Source organism: Tinamus guttatus, unplaced genomic scaffold, assembly GCF_059628265.1.
Source record: "Tinamus guttatus ecotype Peru unplaced genomic scaffold, ASM5962826v1 Tinamus_guttatus_pri_ptg000383l, whole genome shotgun sequence".
In the NCBI taxonomy this organism is placed as follows: Eukaryota; Metazoa; Chordata; class Aves; order Tinamiformes; family Tinamidae; genus Tinamus; species Tinamus guttatus.
This window is the reverse complement of record NW_028288917.1, coordinates 7,509,778-7,529,581: the sequence shown is the minus strand read 5'-3', so window position 1 is coordinate 7,529,581 and position 19,804 is coordinate 7,509,778. Positions and strand designations below refer to the sequence as shown.

Genomic DNA, 19,804 nt, shown 5'->3' with positions numbered 1-19,804 from the left:
AGACCACTTGCCTGCTTTGAAGAACTCAAAAAGGCTAGCCATACAGAAAAGGGTAAATACACACAACTTGATATCTCCCCCTCCCTCTCATACATTCACATTTTATTGTAGAGTAAATATTTTAAAATATATTTGACCTTTTGAATGAATATGTAGGTAAGGTTGTTATGGGTATAAATAAAAGTTTATGACTAGAATAAAAAGATATGAAACGGGTAAGATTCATGTCCTTATTCAAGGAAAGTATTTCAGTTGTAGGAAGTAGACTGAAAAAAAGAGTGCAAGAATGTTAGTGATAAAGACTAACTTGACTGACAGAGTAGAAGCTGAGGAGAGAAATGTTAAAAGTCTTTTAGCCAAATACAAGATACTTAAATACATAAGACTTTAAGTGATGGTGCAAAGAATTGGCCCTTAGTTGGCCCTAAATTACTTATTTATTTTATTTATTTATTTATCATAGAATCATAGAATGCTCAAGGTTGGAAGGGACCTCTAGAGGTCATCTAGTCCAACCCCCCTGCACACGCAGGGTCACCTAGAGCACGTGGCATGGGACTGCATCCAAGCAAGTTTTGAAGATCTCCAGAGAAGGAGACTCCACAACCTCTTTTGGCAACCTGTTCCAGTGCTCTGTCACCCTCAATGTTAAGAGATTTTTCCTTAAGTTCCTGTGGAACTTTGATGCTTCAGTTTCTGGCCATTTCCTCTAGTTCTGTCAGTGTCCACCACTGAAAAGAGGCCAGCACCATCCTCCTCACTGCCTCCCTTGAGGTACTTAGACACGGATTAGATCCCTTCTCAGCCTTCTCTTCTCCAGGCTGAACAGGCCCAGCTCTTTCAGTCTTTCCTCATAGGGCAGATGTTCCAGGCCCCTGATCATCCTTGTAGCCCTGCGCTGGACTCTCTCCAGCAGCTCCACATCCCTCTTGTACTGTGGAGCCCAGAACTGGACACAATACTCCAGATGTGGCCTCACCAGGGCTGAGTAGAGGGGCAGGATCACCTCCCTCGACCTGCTGGAGACACTTCTTAACGCACCCCAGGATCCCATTGGCCTTCTTGGCCACGAGGGCACACTGCTGCCTCATGGTCAACTTGTCGTCCACCATGACACCCAGGTCTTTCTCTGCAGGGCTGCTCTCCAGAAGGTCAGGCCCCAGCCTGTACTGGTGTCTGGGGTTATTCCTCCCCAGGTGCAGAACCTTGCACTTGGCCTTGTTGAATTTCATGAGGTTTTTCACTGCCCAGTTGTCCAGTCTGTCCAGGTCCCTCTGGATGGCAGCGCAGCCCTCTGGGGTATCGGCTACTCCTCCCAGTTTCGTGTCATCAGCAAACTTGCTGAGGGAGCACTCTGTGCCTTCATCCAGGTCATTGATGAATAAATTGAACAGGACTGGACTGAGGACTGACCCCTGAGGGACCCCGCTAGCTACAGGCCTCCAACTAGACTCTGCACCGCTGATCACCACCCTCTGAGCAATGCTATCCAGCCAGTTCCTAATTCACCTCACTGTCCACTCATCTATCCCACACTTCTAAAGCTTGCCCAGGAGGATGCTGTGAGGGATGGTGTCAAAAGCCTTGGTGAAGTCGAGATAGATGACATCCAGCGCTCTCCCCTCATCTATCCAGCTGGTCATTCCATCATAGAGGGCTATCAGGTTAGTCAAGCAAGATTTCCCCTTGGTGAATCCATGCTGACTACTCTTGAGCATCTTCTTGTCCTCCATGTGCCTGGAGACAACAGCCAGTATGAGCCGTTCCATCACTTTTCTGGGGACGGAGGTGAGGCTCACTGGCCTGTAGTTGCCTGGATCCTCCTTCTTGCCTTTTTTGAAGACTGGAGTGACACTGGCCTTCTTCCAGTCCTCCCGCATCTCCCCTGTTCTCCAGGATCTTTCAAAGATGATGGAGAGCGGCTTAGCTATGACATCTGCCAGCTCCCGCAGCACTCTGGGGTGCATCCCATCAGGGTCCATGGATTTGTGGATATCAAGTTTCCTTAGGTGCTCACTGACCCAACTGTGTGTTGTTCATGGTTTAAAGATTAGCCCATAGATGTGGTAGATAAAATTTGAAGAGAGTGAGTTGCCTGGCAAAAGCAACACAAAGGCAATGTTGTTCCGAGTGCAAAGCGAATAAAATGATGGGTAAAAGGTTGGTATTAAAATATGAAAAAATATATGCCAGTTAGTCTTAAATTCTGTCCCTGTAATTTTCATGACATCTGATGCACCAAATCTACAGCTTACATGAACATACACCGCCTTGCATAGCTTAATAGAAATACACTTAATCAACCTGAATAGTAAATTTTCCCTTTGTGAGGCTGTTCATAGCTGAGGATGAAATATAGTCAGAAAAATAGCGTGTTGCCTTGAAGGAGCAGAAGACATAATACAATGGGGATTCAGTATATTTTTTCCCTCTTCTGAGTCTTGAAATAATTTGATCTCTAAAACAATACTCCAGAAATGTCTCTTTCCATGATGAATCTATTTTTAATGAACTAAACATGGGATAAGTTATAAATGTGGCTGAATCCTGGTCATGGGACACAATGGTGGGTCTGGGGGCAGTGGAAGGGACTGGTGAACCGTGAGAGCTGAGTTTCTGGCTGCGGTCCTTTAGCACCAGTCCCAGACTCCCTGGCATGAAGGAGGCAGGCGAGTGGGTTGAGGCTGCAGTGACATCTCCCAGTGCTGGGTGCAGGAATTCTCACCAAATTTTGGCATAGGAGCAGGAACAGGATGCTGGTGAGTTGGTGGTTGGGTGACGTGGATGTGAGCGGGAGCGTAACCTCCGTGTGTGCACGGCTCGTCGGAGAAGCATGTGCCTTGGGAACAACAGCAAAATGTCCTGCAGGGATGTTGGAACTGCTGGAACTGGAACTGCTCCCACAGGGATGTTGTTGGGTGCGAGAGTGAAAAATCCCAATTTTGGATGTAGGTGCCTGCCTGACGTGTTTTGTGTCTGAGCTGAACTGCGGGCTGGCCTCATGTCTGCTCTTGTGTCCAGGCAGGGCTGGATTCAATTCAAGGCTGTTATTCATGCCCTCTGTTTTAAAATAGAGTTTTGAAAAGTTTGGGTTTTGTTGGTAATGTAACTGCATTTTCTTTTCGTTTGTTCCCCTCCTAGTCTAATCACAAGACTCTGAGAATACAATACACATGGCACAGATGATAACACTTTTTCAGACGCTTTTAATTCTGCTACTACATGATTACATCTCAGCAGAAGATGGTGAAACAAGAGCAAGTAAGTCTTAATGTTTATATTCCAGATAAGGGTAATTTAAAAAGCATGCTTTAAATTTGTGGTGTCCAGTTTCAGGTCCATGTGTATATTGTTTTCTCTCTTTTTTTTAATTATTATTTTTTATTTGGTTTCCAGCATAATTGTACTGGAGAAAACACTGTGGCGTGGAAGTAACATCAGTATCTTATTTCTCATTTAGGAAGGGAATATCTTTATTTCTTTAGAAGACTAACATGATCATATTCTCTTGGAAAACTCCAGTCGATCTAAAGTTTTGTCTTGATTGCTTTCACTGCTTTTTTCTTCAGAAGTAAGATGTTTTGAATAGCTTGAGGATATGTAAGGAAGTCAGGCTCTACTTTCAGTTGCAGAGATGCAGCCTGTACCAAATCTGAATGTACAGCAGGACTTGGCCGAACCCCTGGCCTCATGTGCCAGTGGATCCAGTTAACCTCTTGTGTTGGTCGCCGTCTCACCGGCATCACGGGTGCCACTTACGTGTGTTCCTTTTAGAGTCCTTTTGGACTTGCTCTTCCAGAGAGGTATTCCCTCCAGAAAAGGATGAGCCTGCAAGGTGGAAAGGACGATCCTGTAGATTTGCCTCTGTACTTCCAAGGACTATAGTTGGCCAGTCAGTCTAAAAGCTCAATTTTTAGGCAGCTGCAGTTAGGTGAGCTGAATCCATGCCTAGGCCACCATGCACTTCTTTCTAAGGAGGGAGCATTATGTTTGTGAAGTAATTACATAATCTTATATTTTGACAGAATATGGTGCCAGCACATTCAACTGAGATTCATGATACTATAATAACTAGTTCTGTGTGTACAGTGTAGCTGTAGTAGAAGTCCGTTAAAATATATTTGTTAGCAGGAGTGAATATTACTGCTTAATTCTGGATCATTCTTTCTGATTATGGTCTTCCTCCCTAGTGTGCTTGGTTTGCTAACAAAAACAAGTTTTGGGTTTATCACCTCTGCAGACAAATAGAGATACGAGAAAAACAAATATGTATTCCTCCCTGCTGCTAGCATAAAATGTAACTGCCAGTTAAAGAATGAAATTCTGGAATTTTTCATAGTTGTTGCTGGTGATAATGTCAAAACCAGAAAATGGCATGGTTTTCAGATATGGAGTTGAATCTGTGTGGCTTAGTGAAACAATCTTGTTTTTGCTGATAAACTCAGCTGATTTATTTTAATGGAACGTACAGTGGTTTTGTACGGACTCTGACACGTTCAGTAATTGATACGAAAAACAATTTCCTGAAATGGATGGATTCATTTAAATATGTTTGGGTTTATTTATTTATTAAATTTATTTATTGAATTTTTTATTTATTTATTTTTCCTAGGTTGCAGAACTGCTCCAGCAGATTTAGTGTTTATCTTAGACGGCTCTTACAGTGTTGGCCCAGAAAACTTTGAAATAATCAAAAGATGGCTTGTCAATATTACACAAAATTTTGACATAGGGCCAAAGTTTATTCAAGTTGGAGTTGTCCAGTACAGTGATTACCCTGTACTTGAAATTCCTCTGGGAACTCATGAATCCACTGAAAATCTAATCAGGGAAATGGAATCCATACATTATTTAGGAGGAAATACAAAAACAGGAAGAGCTATTCAGTTTGCCTATGACCATCTTTTTGCAAAATCTTCAAGATTTCTAACAAAAATAGCAGTTGTTCTCACTGATGGAAAATCTCAAGATGAAGTCAAAGATGTAGCAGCAGAAGCAAGGAAAAATAAAATCACTTTATTTGCTATTGGTGTTGGCTCAGAAATAGAGGAGGATGAACTTAAAGCTATTGCCAACAAGCCTTCATCAACCTACGTATTCTATGTTGAAGATTACATTGCAATATCCAGAATTAAAGAGGTTATAAAGCAGAAACTCTGTGAAGGTAAGTAAATGATCATAAAGTATTTATAAGTTTGGAGCATGTAGTGCTGTACCCATATTTCTTTGTTTCACAAGCAGACACGTTGGTGAATGTAACCTAAAGCACTTGGCATGTTTTTTTTTTATGATCACATCTTGATTTTGATGTTCTTTGTGGAAATTCTCCCAAAATGTTAGCTTCTGTGTTAAACAAAAAGAGGTGCATTTGGGGAGATAGGGTGAGTTAACATAGTACATGTTTAATTTTAATATGTGGAAGTTTGTCCTAAGTCACCTTAAAAAAAAAGTTTTGAAACTTGAAACAGTTGAACAATTCTTATAGTGGTGAGAATATAGGGCTTACTTTAGCCCTTTTCCCAGGTGCAGCTGATAATTGTGCACAATCAAACACAATTTGATCTTTTCTTCTTGTCAGTGGGAAGGATAACCTATCATTATGCACAGCAGTTCTTCCACTAGTACGTGTTGAAAAACCCAGAAGAGAGACTTCTGGCAAAAGTGCCTGGAAAAGTAACAAACTGTTATGTTCTCTTTTGAAAGACTTCTATCGAAGAATTAGCCAAGACCAACATCATAAACTTGACTTTTTAATTTTAGAATGCCAACAGCATTACTGCATTGAGTTTTTGATAACTTTGTAAAGAAATGACTTTCCTATCTAAAAAAAAAAAAAAAGTAGCAAATACGTCACTCAGAAGGACTGTGTTATACAGTGAATATGTATGTGTCAGTGTTATCTTGTACCTGTTTTACTACCAAGAATTGATGCAAGTCATATTTCAGTTGTACTGTATTTCTGCACTCAAAAAAGTGAAAAGTAGTTTTCAGTTATTCTCACTTTGACCAGGGACTTCTACGATAAAGTATGGTGATATTTATGTTGAGGTTAGCAGTGTTTAATTCCGTGTAGCTGATACAATAAAGAGACACCATTCCAAGAATGAAATCAGCTAAATTCAGTTAAATTTTTAATAGTCTCTCATGCTAGAAGAAATTTCTCAAAATAAGCACAATAATTTATTTAAATAAAGTTTAGAAGAAGTGACATAATACTTCATCAGGATGTGTTTCTTGCTTTCAGAATAAAATCAGCAAAAATCTTTACAATTCGCCTGCCCTGACTCATAGAATCATAGAATCATAGAATGCTTAGGGTTGGAAGGGACCTCTAGAGATCATCTAGTCCAACCCCCCTGTATACGCAGGGACACCTAGAGCACGTGGCACAGGACTGCATCCAAGCGGATTTTGAAGATCTCCAGAGAAGGAGACTCCACAACCTCTCTGGGCAGACTGTTCCAGTGCTCTGTCACCCTCACTGTTAAGAAATTGTTACTTAAGTTCCTATGGAATTTTTGGTGTTTCAGTTTCCGGCCATTTCCTCTAGTCCTATCAGTGGCCACCACTGAAAAGAGACCATCACCGTCCTCTGCACTCCCTCCCTTGAGGTATTTATATACACTGATCAGATCCCCTCTCAGCCTTCTCTTCTCCAGGCTGAACAGGCCCAGCTCCCTCAGCCTCTCCTCATAGGGCAGATGTTCCAGGCCCCTGATCATCCTTGTAGCCTGGCACTGGACTCTCTCCAGCAGCTCCACATCCAACTCAACTCTTCCAGCGGTGAACTGTGAAAGTTGATGACAAATACCAAATAGCATTTCTTTTATTTTTTTTTTAAAAACATACTTACTATTTGACTTTAAGTGACCCTTGGCATCTATTCTCCTATGCCCTGCTCTTTCCTAGCATTAGCATTTTGAGATGCCTCTCACAAAGAGCAGTCAGCACCAATTGGCAGCCTCATTGCTAACTACAATGTCATTAGCAGGTGAATTCAAAGACTAGCAAGCTGGAAAATTTATATCTGAGTTGTGGATTATTTTATGCACATTGTTAACTTTCATTTTGGCTTGTGAGAGGAAGTTCTGTAAGGTTGAAGCACCAGTAAGTTGCCTATGATCAACCATATTAAACTTCCGAAAGTTTTGTACTTGTGTCTTGGTCATACTTGATTTTTTTTTTAAGCCTTTACTCTTTGGTGTTGTTAAATTTGTAATTTAGTTAACATAAGTATAAGAGCAGAGTGGAAATACTCTGTTTTGGAAGAAGAAGACTGAGATTTGTGGACTCTTGTAGCAATTAGAACTGATGTGGAAGACCTTGCAGACAGAGGGCCATTGTCTTTCTTTTGAGGACACTGTTGTTCATTTTAGAGTATGGTAGCATGAAAAACGCTGGTTATTCTGTGAAGAAAGGACAGTAATATCTGAAAGAATAAAATGTCTAGAGGAATCCGCAAGTATTTATTTTTTTTCTTTATTTTTGCTCTCCAAGGCTTCTTTAGCTTTAATATTCTCTAGTCAAATATAGAGGAGTTGTGTGTTAGGAAGGCATTTAAAAGCAATAGTCAGTATAGGACTCAAAAGGAAGCATATGAGAAGGATTTTGAGAAAAGTTAATTGCATTGGATAATGGGATTTCACATCAGAATTCTAGAAGGAGAAATAAAATATGAAAAAGAAACAAGATGTCAATTTAGAAGTTTGCTGTGATTAATAGAGGTGCTTAGGGACCTGGTTTAGTAGGCATGGTGTTGAAGGGCCCATGGTTGGACTCAGTGATCTTAAAGGTCTTTTCCAACCATTATGATTCTATAGTGTTCTTCAATTCTTCAATGCACCCTTTGAATAGTTTTGTAATTTTTAGTTTTACTCATGCTTATTTTTATTAGGATGGAATAGTTACTTCAACATTAATCCAGGATAATGTCCCTCACATCAAACAATGCTCTTTCTGCTTTTATTTTTTGTTGTTATACCAAATTTCTAATATGATAGCTGAAGAGAGATTCTTGCCTTGACTTATTGTACATGAGTGTCTTTAATCCATCTTAATAGCAACATGACCAACTTCGAAATAAATAAATTTAGAAAATATTCTTCTGATATTATTACATGTCCCTTTTATTATTTACATGAAAGAAAGCTTTTATTATTTACATGAAAGAAACCTGAAAAAGTATTATCATTCTTTCTTGATATAAGAAGTATGCTGACTTAAATCCTGAATCTGTGTTTTGATGTGAGTAAGGTGAGAAAGGTTAGATTGTTTTTTTTTTAATAAGAATTTTCCTATTCATACTTGTAGCATTGGAAAGGTAGATACTTTATTTTCCATAATGTAGACAGGGCAAGTTCTTGCAGGTCTACCCTTGCAGTACCAGATTTGATGTATCTTTATAATTTGACATCAGGTGACATTTTGAGGTGATGAAAAGAAAATGGAGATGGATTGCCATTCCCGTTTGGGTGGACCCTTAGCAGAGTTTTCCCATAGTTGGGGTATCCCCTACTAGAATAGAGTAACATGACTGTTTCTGGCTTAGCTAGGAAGGGAAGAGCAGCAGTGTTGCACATTTAATGTACAGGACTGTCCTTGATAATTCCCTGGCACTGAAATGTGAGTTTTCCAGCCCACAGCTGTTCCACATGGAGATGAGAGAACCCTCCACTGTGTCTTTGGGTGTATTCCTAACCTTGTCCTCGATCTGAGCTGAGACTTTTCTGTAGAAACAGGGGAAATGGATGGTGGAATTGTACTTACTGTAAATAGTTTATGTAATTTTAAGAAAATGAGAAGTTATTTGCTTTCCTTTCATTGATTTATTACTCTAAGGTATTACTAAGGTTGGCTTTAGCATTAAGTTTCATTTTCTTTCAGTCCACTGCCTAGTGTTGTTTATGGGTAAAAAGAATTGAACAGAGATAATGTGCAGCCAACTTTACTTTCCACAAAAAATGTATCGCATGGTCTTTGTTCAGTGTGGCTAGCTTCAAGGGAATTACAGTATAATAGAAAAAATGTATTAGAATCCATCTTGAGTGAAAGAAGACAAAAAAAGTTGTAAATAATTTTATCTTTTTTCCACTTTCAGTGTGATTTCTCATTTGAGAGGCTGAATCAAGCCAAATTGTTGGTGTATAAAGGAAATTGAAAGCTAGAGTTTAGTAGCATTTTGCGACTGTATTTAGGAATTCAATACTATATTTTATATTGTATTTTTTGTAGTAGTTAGCCACAATTCAAAATAGTATGTAAATCTAAGTGCAGGAAATCACAACTTCTCAATATTCTGACTTCATATTTCTTAAGGATTCTTCATATCTCTTCTCTCTTAACTGGCAGTTCTTTCTGAAAAGTCAGCTACAAAAAAAAAGTAGACAGATGGGGTTACTTTCTTGAAAGCTTTAATTATGCTTTGAACTACACTTGCCTTTATTACTTTGTAGAGTCTGTATGTCCAACAAGAATTCCAGTGGCAGCTCGAGATGAAAAAGGATTTGACATTCTGCTAGGACTCAGTGTGAAGAAAAAGGTTAAAAAGAGAATTCAGATACCAACTACCAATGCCAAAGCTTATGAAATAACCTCACGTGTTGATCTGTCAGAATTGACGAGGTATTTAACTTTATAGAAGTTAAATAAAAATAAATAAAAGTGCAAAGTTTAGTATAAAGTACGATAGACGTGTTTTAAGATTTGTACAAATGTACAGCTGTGATCTTTTCTTTTCCCCTCCCTTCCTTCTCCCTTAGGAATGTGTTTCCAGAAGGTCTGCCTCCATCATATGTATTTGTTTCCACTCAGAGGTTTAAAGTAAAAAAGACATGGGATTTGTGGAGAATTCTAAGTCTGGATAAGAGACCGCAGATAGCAGTCACCATCAATGGAGAAGAGAAAACGCTGTCGTTCACGACAACAAGTTTAATAAATGGAACTCAGGTTATTACTTTTGCTGAACCTCGTGTGAAGGTAAGGAGTAGGTTGACATCCCGCTGGAATACTTGTAGATTTTTCCTTTTTTTTTTTTTTTTCCCTAAGTATGATCTCATACTTGGCTACCTAGGCATTTAAATACAGATGCTAGATGCTGGGTGTTTTATCCATTTTTCCTTAGTGTCCACAGAGCTCATTCATGGAAACTCTTTGCAGGTGCTTTCTATTCAGCAGTTTTTCGACAGGTAACTGTGAAGGTGACCTAGAGTTAGAATCATAGAATCATAGAATGCTTAGGGTTGGAAGGGACCTCTAGAGATCATCTAGTCCAACCCCCCTGCACACGCAGGGTCACAGTTGTTTGCACACAGCTTATATCTCAACATAATGCGTTGAAGCGTACATAACTGAAAAGTATAATTTGTCTTGATATAGAAACCAGGAAATGTGAATCAAAATATTTTGTTTTTTTGAGAGAGGTTTTATTAAGCTTCCAAATTCCTTAAAAATACATATCAAGAAAAAAAAAAGTCAAAAACATGATGAAAGGAGCTAATTTCTTCTTTAGAAGGCAGGTTAGCAGCTTGTGAGAGTTCGATCTGGGTTTGTCCAGTGCTCTGTGGAATAGTAATTCTTTTCAACTCTTTTTTTTTTTTTTTTCTTCTCTCAACTCATCTCCAGTGACAGAGGGATTCCCTCCTTTGTCCAAAACATTTTGGTTCCCCAATCTGTAAGTTCCCATCCTATCTGGGAAGTATAATGAAGTAGTGCAACTCTGTGAGAAAGATTATCTCACTTGCAGGACAGACGCAGAGGGAAGGAGAATGAGTGTCTGGAATCTTGTGTCTATAGCAGCAGCATGAGGACAGAGCAGCACAGGAATACAGAGCCTGGAGTTTCCCATTCCTACCTTAGGGAGTATTTTTTAAGTGAAGTAAGAGGCACAATTCAGAAAAAAAGCACGAGAAAAATTTACCCCTAGAATACTTCGTGTCCCAAGTGGTTTCTAGTTTCTGGGAAACATTGGCCTGGATTTGTTTCCTTCAAATCAGGCTGAAGGAGTTTTAGCAAGTCCTCAGCTGTCCCAGAGAAGATCTTAAATACTCAGCTTTAGGTAAAGGGGGTATTTTCTTTGCTTAACAAATAGAGAATTTTCTTTCAAAATTTCCTCTGCCTTATTTTTTGATGTGAGTTTTTTTTTTTTAATTTGAATTACTAGAAATCCTGAGAAATTTTGGGTTCAAGTCAGTCTGAAATTGTTTGTTTTCCCAGTGAAAAAAATCAATTTTATTCCTGTGGTCCCAGGTATCAATGAACTTCAACCTGCAAAGAAGCCTGCTTTTTTTTTTTTTTTTTTTCTTTCCCTATCCTGTTTCTCCATGTTTGGATGTATGATTACTGAGAAGAAAAATAATTCTTCACCCCTTTTTAGGGCTATGTCCCTCTAAACACATTATGTCACTAGTACTTTAATGAACCTTTTTGTTGAACATTTATGATTATTTATCACGTCTACTCTGTTAGGAAAATGTTTTATATTCTGGTTTGTTTATTTTTACCTCACAATGAGGTATGAATGGCCCTCCTTATTGGCCCTTATTTATGTATTTATAAATACATAAAATACCAGTCTACAAATCAAAATAACATAGAGGCAGAGATATTATCTTAGAGTGTGTACTAAAGTACAGGAAGTAAGATTAGTTTCTAATTATGCCTACAAAAGGTGAAAAAATTATGAAATGTACGGGCATGTGTATGTTTCAGCTACTCTTAGGTATACCAACCTTGTATGGAATTAATTTCAAATCAGTGTAGCTATATGAAAGATAAGTATCAGGACAAAATCGCTAGATTTAAAAAACTTTATTTTTAATTAATGAATAGGTTCAAGAAGATGGCATTTCTTTCCATGCTGAGTTTCATTCATATGGTCGATCAGGTGATCATTTCTCTACAGATATCCCTTATTCTCTGCTCCTGTATAGACATGCTAGGTTATTTGTTTAGACTAAATCTTATCTTTAAAGAGAACAAGTTCTGTAGGATGACTGTGATACTTGATTTTTTTTATTGTAGTATTTGTGATTCTTTCTGCTAATATCATAAGTTTTTTTCCAGAACAGATTAGGTTTGAAAGAGTTTCAAGAGTTTCAAGTTCTCTTTTTACTGTGGTTGAAGGTCTCAAATGCATGAAATGCTGTGACACTGCTGAAAAACAAGATACAGATTTTAACATGTTCAGGATCATAGGCTAAAAAATACATGCTAGTTAAAAATATCTGAAATAGTGACCAAATATTAGCAATTATTTTATTCTCAGTTATGGTTTAACTATCTATCTGACTAATCCTTATTTTGTGTATGCAGTTGAATATTTTTGCATGATAGAGCCAGAAACATGATTGTCTCTAGCACAGTCAGGCAGACTAAGAGTTGGAATGAAGTTTTACAGTAGTTTAAATTGAAGATATTTTGTTTCAAGCATTTCTATTTTCTTCACTTTTCTTAGACATTGTTTGATGAAGGCTGGCATCAAATTCGTCTCTTAGTAACAGAAGAATTTGTAACTTTATATATAGATGATCAAGAAATTCAAAGGGAGCCATTACATCCTGTTTTAGGTATTTACATCAGTGGCCTAACTCAGATTGGAAAATATTCTGGGAAGGAGGAAACCGTACAGGTAAGCATGCATTGAAAACATGAGAGTTTCAGTATCTCACTAATTCAGCAATCCTGCTGCAGGTTAACTTTGTCATTGGAACCTTATGTTTTCCTGAACTTACTCTTCTAATGTGAGTGGACATTGAATATAAAACATTTTACTAATTAACCGGAAAGGAAGAAAATATATTTCTCCAAATTACTGGGAATTGTCAGGAGGAGTTGGAGTGCTGAACTGGTCTGGCCTGGTTCAGGGCGTATCTGTTTGTGCTGTGACATCATTAATTTCATGCCATGTGCCTCCCTAAATTTGGGGATGGTATCTCAAAACAGGGGATCTGCTCTCTGCGTGACACACACACATTTCCTTGTGTCAGTGTATGGGGTTATGCTGGGACATTAGTGAGAGAGCAGCATTTTCAAGAAGCACCAGTCTCATCACTGTCCATCAAGAAAGTGCAAGGCATATAAATTCAATTTTTGTCAAACTGCCAATATTTGGTGTGTGCCAGTGGCTGTGTGTGAGGTTGCAGTGCTGGAAGGGATCCTGGCAAGAGTCCTTACAGAAATTCATATCTCTTCCTGAGCACCTTAAGCTCCCTTTGCCTTCCGCTTAATGGAGCCACCAAAAAATTGGTAAAATCTTCAGGTTGTATGGGAAAATGCACGTGATGAAGACTCTAACATTGACAGTGTCCCAGACACATGCTAAATATTTCCTTGTTTTAATTTCTTATGATTTGTTTATAGCAATGTAGTAATGACATTAGTAATTATCAGAATCGTTGAGGAAATACTGAGAAATAACAGAATTGCTTAAATGGGTGTTATTTTTAGGTGTTTTGAAAGCTAAACTTTTTTCATTCTCTACTGTTAAATTTCTTAATGCTTCCTGCTGCCATTAGAGTCAATTAATATGTTTTTCATCATCGTCTTTAACTCTCGTAAGCGGCCTTCAGTCAGTTACTCCTTCATTTTGCTTGTTTTAGCCAGGCTTCAGATCTATTATTATCATATTCTATGTGCACAGAAAGCTTGGGTGACACTTTCTGTTACTCAGCCTGTCCGGTAGAAACATAATTAGTACTCAAAAATATCTTTTTGCAAGAAAAAAAAGTTAAGTATTGTGGCAGATTTCTTGCAGACCTTCAGACATTTGTTTCAAGGCAAGCAGAGATTTCAGAATTGTAATGAATCAACTCATATATTCTTTTCATTAGTGCACAATTATCGCATGTGCTGCATTTTAATAGCTTTGTGCATGGTAGGGTTTTAGGCTGCTTGTGGTGGTTTCTTGTTTTTTTTGTTGTTGTTCAGTTTCTGTTTTCCTACCCCCTTAGGTAGGTGTGAGATGGGAATTTTAGATTTCCATTAATTCTGCCTCTCAGGGAATGTTATGATCAAAATACTTTATCTAAACTAAAAATGAAAACATTTTAGTAATGTAGAATTGCAAAAGATCCACTTCAGGCAGCGACCTGGAAGAAAATTAGAAAATCTGTACCAGGGAGCATTTTTATATTTCATGATAATTTCTATAATCTAAAAAAGTTATTTCATTTCTACAGTTTCTCAGTCTCTCTGACACACATTGTGAGCCATTAACCGTCAAAATTTGCCAACATATATCTATTTAAACAGTTATTGTAATGAATCTGTATGACGCCTTTCAGGTTACAAGGTATTTTGAAATTCATGTTGGAGATGGATCCAAAGAATCCAATACAAAGAATCTGACAGAATTGAGATTTCATAATAGGCTAGAAAAACCAATTTGCAGTAATAAAAAAAAATCTTCAAAAGTGGTGAATTTTGGTTGTCTTCAAGTGCTCTGGATCAGATGTTTTCCAGTGATAATTTGCAAGTGTTCTCTAAGTATTTAGGATCTTGCAGGCTTAACTGCTTTCCAGTATAACGATGATAAACTTATGCATATACTTATGTTTTGTGCTGTGCATATTTTGTTTTATTAGCAAGGATTAGGGCCACTAATTTCCATTATTGCAGAAAACAAAACTTTGAAGTGATTATTTTCCTTTTAAAATTTTTTGTTACAGTGTAATTTATTGTATATAAGAATCATTATGAGGAGCATTAGTAAAAATGCTTCTATATCTTGAATTGGTATTTAACTCTACTGGACTCACAGAGCTTCCAGTTTCTCTTGCTTTGTTATTCCTTGTTCATTTTTTATGCCTGTTGCTGACAATTTAAGAAGGGTATAGCTTAAATGTAGTTGATGTTAGGTTTTTAAAGACAAATTAAGATGTTTTTAAAAAGTCTTTTATGTTTCAAATTACAGTTTGATTTACAAAAACTGCGAATCTACTGTGACCCAGAGCAAAATAACCGAGAAACAGTTTGTGAGATCCCAGGATTTGTGAGTATGATAGATGACTTTCTGAGGATTTGTTGGCTTTTTTTCCAAATCACTATTTAAAGCTAAATTGATAATGAATTTTTAAAATATGTAACAATACATTGATTTAGTTCCTGCACATAAATGCTTTTTACTGTGCAACATCATTCTAATGACCTAGAACTTGTCTATTCTGAGCCTTATTTTAGCAGAAACATTTTTCCTGCAATTATGCAATGAAATATAAAACACATGTGAACAGATTTTCAAAAGTAGTCAACTGCCTTTTCAAAATACAAAGAATTATTTTGTATGTGCAGTTGCCTTGAAAATGCCTTTGTGTGGTGTCTGAAAAGAACAGAATTAAAGATAATTGGACACCAGTATCTTAGTATGTAAAACCATATTTACATGTTTTGACTTGGCCTAGTATTAGGATGATTTTGTGAGCTCGACAGCAGAACCTGTGAGTCTGCACCATGCAGATAGTTCCTTCTCTGTCAACTGTTACATAAATCCAGAACCAACCTGTCTTGCTTCCTTTTAATGAGGACCAGTTTATCCATAATAATCAATCATACAGTATAGTACCCATATTAAGACCCACATATTGACTGCCCCACATATCTTTATAGGATATCCTATATCATATAGAATATGGAAAGTAAACAGATGAAAAAAACGAGGTTATAGAAAATAAACACTCAACCCCCTGTCATTTTCTGCATTTTGACAAGAAGCCAGAGCAAAAAGGTTGACTTTTGCCACTTGAATTTTGTTTCCTGTTGTAAATTAAATTTGGCCTTCACCCATGAAAATTCTGGGCTGAAATTCTTCAGAAAATAAATATGTTGGATACTCTCTGAGGAGGTAAAAAAGCAGCAAGGTATATATGGGTTGTGGTTATATTCTGAGGGACTATGTTTGTGTCAAGAGTTCTGAAACTAAGCAGGGCCTGTATGTGCTACATGTGGCCTAATTCACCCCTGCTACCTGGGTCCCAGGGTGCAGAGTTGTCTTAAGCTCCCTAAAATAATGGAGGAAAATAATGTCTAGAGGCTGCCTAATATGTAGGTGGGATGGAGAGGAACCTGCCTCTCTCCACTGGCTGTGTGTGAAATCCATGGTGACTCTTTGCATCAGTCTCCTGTACATGGTGCAAGTAAAGGGATTCCTAAATAAGTAAGGCCATTTCAGGGTAGGCATGCTGAAATATTTGGGGACGCATCGTTCTGTGATATTGCAGATACCAGAAAACTGGCTTCAGTTTATAGCAGTTTCATACAATCATACAGGAAACAAGTCAGGAAAAAAACAGCCATTCCTCTGTGTTGCCATGTATTTTCCTAGATGCTGGATGCAGGTTGAGATCACAAAGTTTTGTAATGTTATAGTACATTTCTTATATTTTGATTTTTTACATCCTTTCTGGCTTACCATGTTATGGTACATTCTTGGACATGAATGAATAAACAGAGGAATTCATTGATGAGAGATTACTCCTGGCAAACAACTTGACACAAATCTAAATATATAGTGTATACATGCTTACATCATTCAATTTTATTTTTAGTTTTATCCTTTCCTTTTAAAATTGCTACTGATGGCTCCTGTTGAAAAAATCTTAAGTGTGCAACATACATTTGAGAAAGTGAGAAATTTTGAGTTATAATTGCTTGACAGTTACAGCCCAAAATTTATGTGTGATTTTAGTATCATTTGCAAATGAATGTATTTTGCTTATTACAAATATTGCTATTCTCTTAAACTGTGTTTTTTCTTGTTTCAGAATGGAGAGGTAGGCTCAATTCTAAACTGCTCACTCAGTTTAAGGTAGTATTTGACTTTCAATAAGCTTATTATAGGGAAGATATGCTCTATTTTGAAAAACGAACAGAGGTTTGCCAAATTTTAAAATTCTAGAGTTTCATGAATTGAACACAAGTTAATATGCAAATTCAAACCCAGTTTTCTGAAGAAACCCATGTTTGTTAGCATAAATGGTCCTTTTTTTTTTCAATTCAACTGGTCTTGTTTGCAGGGCTGGATGCTATTGCAAAGTGAATGGGGATATGCAGAGTCAGGTAGCTGTTCCTGCGTCATGTAATCCTGTGAATGGGTCCTAATATGAAGGTTTAATATAATAGTTCTCTTAGCCACTCTGGTAACTCCACTCCTGCTTGGTGCTGTTTCAAATAAAACATGAATTTGTATTTTGAACACTTATTTGACCCTGAGTTTGTGTTGCATTCAGAGAAGCTTGTAAAATGTCTGCATCATATAGAAAATCCGAGTAAAATGTTCTAGAAAGTGAATATGAAAATAAATACAAATCTGCTTCTCTACACCCTAGATTCTTTACTTTCTGCCTTTACGTAGTTCTAAGCACTTACTGTGTGAAAGAGGATTCAGTAATTCTACCTTTGATGTATAAATTCAGTCCCGATGCACCTAGATTTTGAGTGCCCGACCTCAAAATAAAAAGGGACTTCAATTCCTTGTCTTTAGCAATTTTCTTCTCTGCACTCCCCCTTCATGACTATCATAAAACACCCAAGTTTCTTGTGACATCCATGGAGGGAAGTAGATCCCTCAGAAAAAAATATCTGCAGAGGGTGACAGTGTGCCAAGGTTTATTGCTGCTATTATTTGCTAGGGTTTATAGACTGGAGTCAGGTCAGTTAATGCTTTTTGGAGGAGAGGCAGCTCTGGGCAGGGGTTGGGAGCTGATGGGAGCGCGTGAGAGCAGCAGCCATGTCCCTTGTTTCTTTAATGGTAGGGACACTTGTCCAGGAGGTGGGACACCTGGGCTCTGAGTTCTTTCTAGACTTGTCTCATGTGATAAAATGCTGATCTCAGTATCAGTTGTGGTCAGTTTGCTCTGAGTAACATTTATTAGGTTCTTTTTAAAAGTTTTAAATAGTGATACGTGCATTTTTGGTCACCCAGCAAATGATAACTGTCTATTAGTTTAGGAGAACCGTTTCGCATGTTGGCAGGTTGAAAACTGCCAAAATTTAATACAATAATTGTGGAAGAACAAAGCTAGTTTCAGAAATCAACCCAATAGAGTTAATTATTTATTTATTTTTCTTCTGGATTAAAGTGATGAATTTGTGCGTTCAAAGTTGTTAGGGGGGAAACATTCAGATGAGCAGAAGTTCCAGCAGAGCAAATGTGTGAAAGCCAAGACCTGTGCAAGCTAAGGAGGATCTGCTTGGTGTAATGTTGTAATTGCTGTATATTTTTGGCATGTGTATTGATGATTGGTCTCACTCTTGGTAGTGTATGAATGGTCCTAGTGATGTAGGCTCAACACCTGCCCCCTGCATATGCCCGCCAGGAAAACAAGGACCTCCAGGCCCCAAAGTAAGTTTCCGGGCTTTCTAACTAAACAGTTAGTTCTTTTAGTATGGCTGGAGTTATAATAACTGCTGATGTTCTGTGACATTTGTAAAGAGACATTATTCCATATACTTTCCCATTTCATTCATCATAAGACATCATCTGTGGTTTGTATGTGAAGTCACCCCGTGAGCCAGTCTGGTGGTTCCCTTCCTGTGTCCTCCCTGGCTGTGATGATTCTGAAGCTGTAATGGTGCTGAGCCCCTCATCATGGATTGGGCTGAAGAACAGGCTTTAATCTCCTGTAGAAGCAAAAGGCTCTTATGAGTCAAATCTCGCTGGATTTTTTTGGTCACAAATTAAGTCCTTATGTTAACTAAACATAGAGGACATAAATACACTAAGAGGATATACTGAATAGGAAGCTATGTTCTTACCATAAACATGATGTCTCAGGAACAGGGTTTTGTTTTCCTTTAGTGTGATCATCACCTATCAATATAATTGCTAAAATAATCTTATAAGAATTACAAAGTAATTACTTTTTTTCCTTTTTTTTCCTTTTTTTTAATAAAAAAAAAAACAACAAAGAAGTAAATGCGCAGTCAGGAGCTTGTTATTAACAGATTTGAATCCCAACTCTTGCTTTCTCATTTTTTTGGCTGTAAGAACTAGACTCTGCCAAATCCTTGGTAAAGAGATGGAAGTTTTGCTCAGAGGAGAACTGCTAGAGTAACAAGGTTTTAATAGAGAATTTTTCACCTTTTTAGTGAAAACTGTTTTTACTTCTCTTGTTGAGGATGCTGAAAAGCTTGAAAGCATGTGAACCCAAGGGCTCGATGTGCAAGAGTGACCCTGTGTGCAGGCCCATGTCTCCATGTCCTGTGCAAGGCATCCTGGAGGACTTTCCCGGGTGGTTTTGGTTATGAGTTGCTTTTTGCTGTAGGAACAGTGGCAGGTAACTCTTTGCAGCCACAGTTTGCTTTAGGATTATGATTAAGGTAGCACTATGCTAATGTTAAACTGCTGTCTCATGTCCTTTGTTAATATATTATATCCTTATAGGGCGACCCTGGGCAGCCTGGGAATCATGGTTATCCTGGACAGCCTGGTCCAGATGGTAAGCCTGTGAGTACTAAAAACTCAGTCATATATTGAAACTGTAAACTAACAGGAAGAAAGACATGTATTATTCATATCAGAGTCTCAAATTCAAATGATTAGGTTGCCAATTTATGAAACTATGCATGTAGTTTAAGCTCCATCTAAATGTAATGAGTCTGTGAACGTGTTGATAACAATTTCTTTATTTCAGTCAAAAATACATGAATATGGTTGCAAGAGATTAGGCACTGTTTTAAAGCAGAAAACAGAGTGCTCCTGTTGGTCCTTATGTCATTTCACAGCAGTTATCACCTGATCTTTTTACTGCTTAGATTTTTTGATTTAGGTTTTTCTGTTTAGGACAGGAAAAATCCTGACCATTTTGTTTTA

The 19,804-nt window shown here is 37.8% G+C and overlaps 1 protein-coding gene across 1 annotated transcript in view; it reads left to right on the top strand.

Moving 5' to 3' along the window:
• The first annotated feature begins 3,125 nt into the window (after positions 1-3,125).
• COL21A1 (collagen type XXI alpha 1 chain) overlaps positions 3,126-19,804 on the top strand; it is a 63,038-nt gene continuing 46,359 nt past the window's right edge. Inside the window, exons 1-9 of the mRNA XM_010222404.2 lie at positions 3,126-3,261; positions 4,613-5,164; positions 9,453-9,621; positions 9,759-9,975; positions 12,452-12,625; positions 14,909-14,986; positions 16,755-16,763; positions 18,251-18,334; positions 19,376-19,438. Of these exons, the coding sequence (XP_010220706.2) occupies positions 3,174-3,261; positions 4,613-5,164; positions 9,453-9,621; positions 9,759-9,975; positions 12,452-12,625; positions 14,909-14,986; positions 16,755-16,763; positions 18,251-18,334; positions 19,376-19,438 (1,434 nt within the window). The 5' untranslated portion in view covers positions 3,126-3,173. The remainder of the gene's footprint in view (positions 3,262-4,612; positions 5,165-9,452; positions 9,622-9,758; positions 9,976-12,451; positions 12,626-14,908; positions 14,987-16,754; positions 16,764-18,250; positions 18,335-19,375; positions 19,439-19,804) is intronic.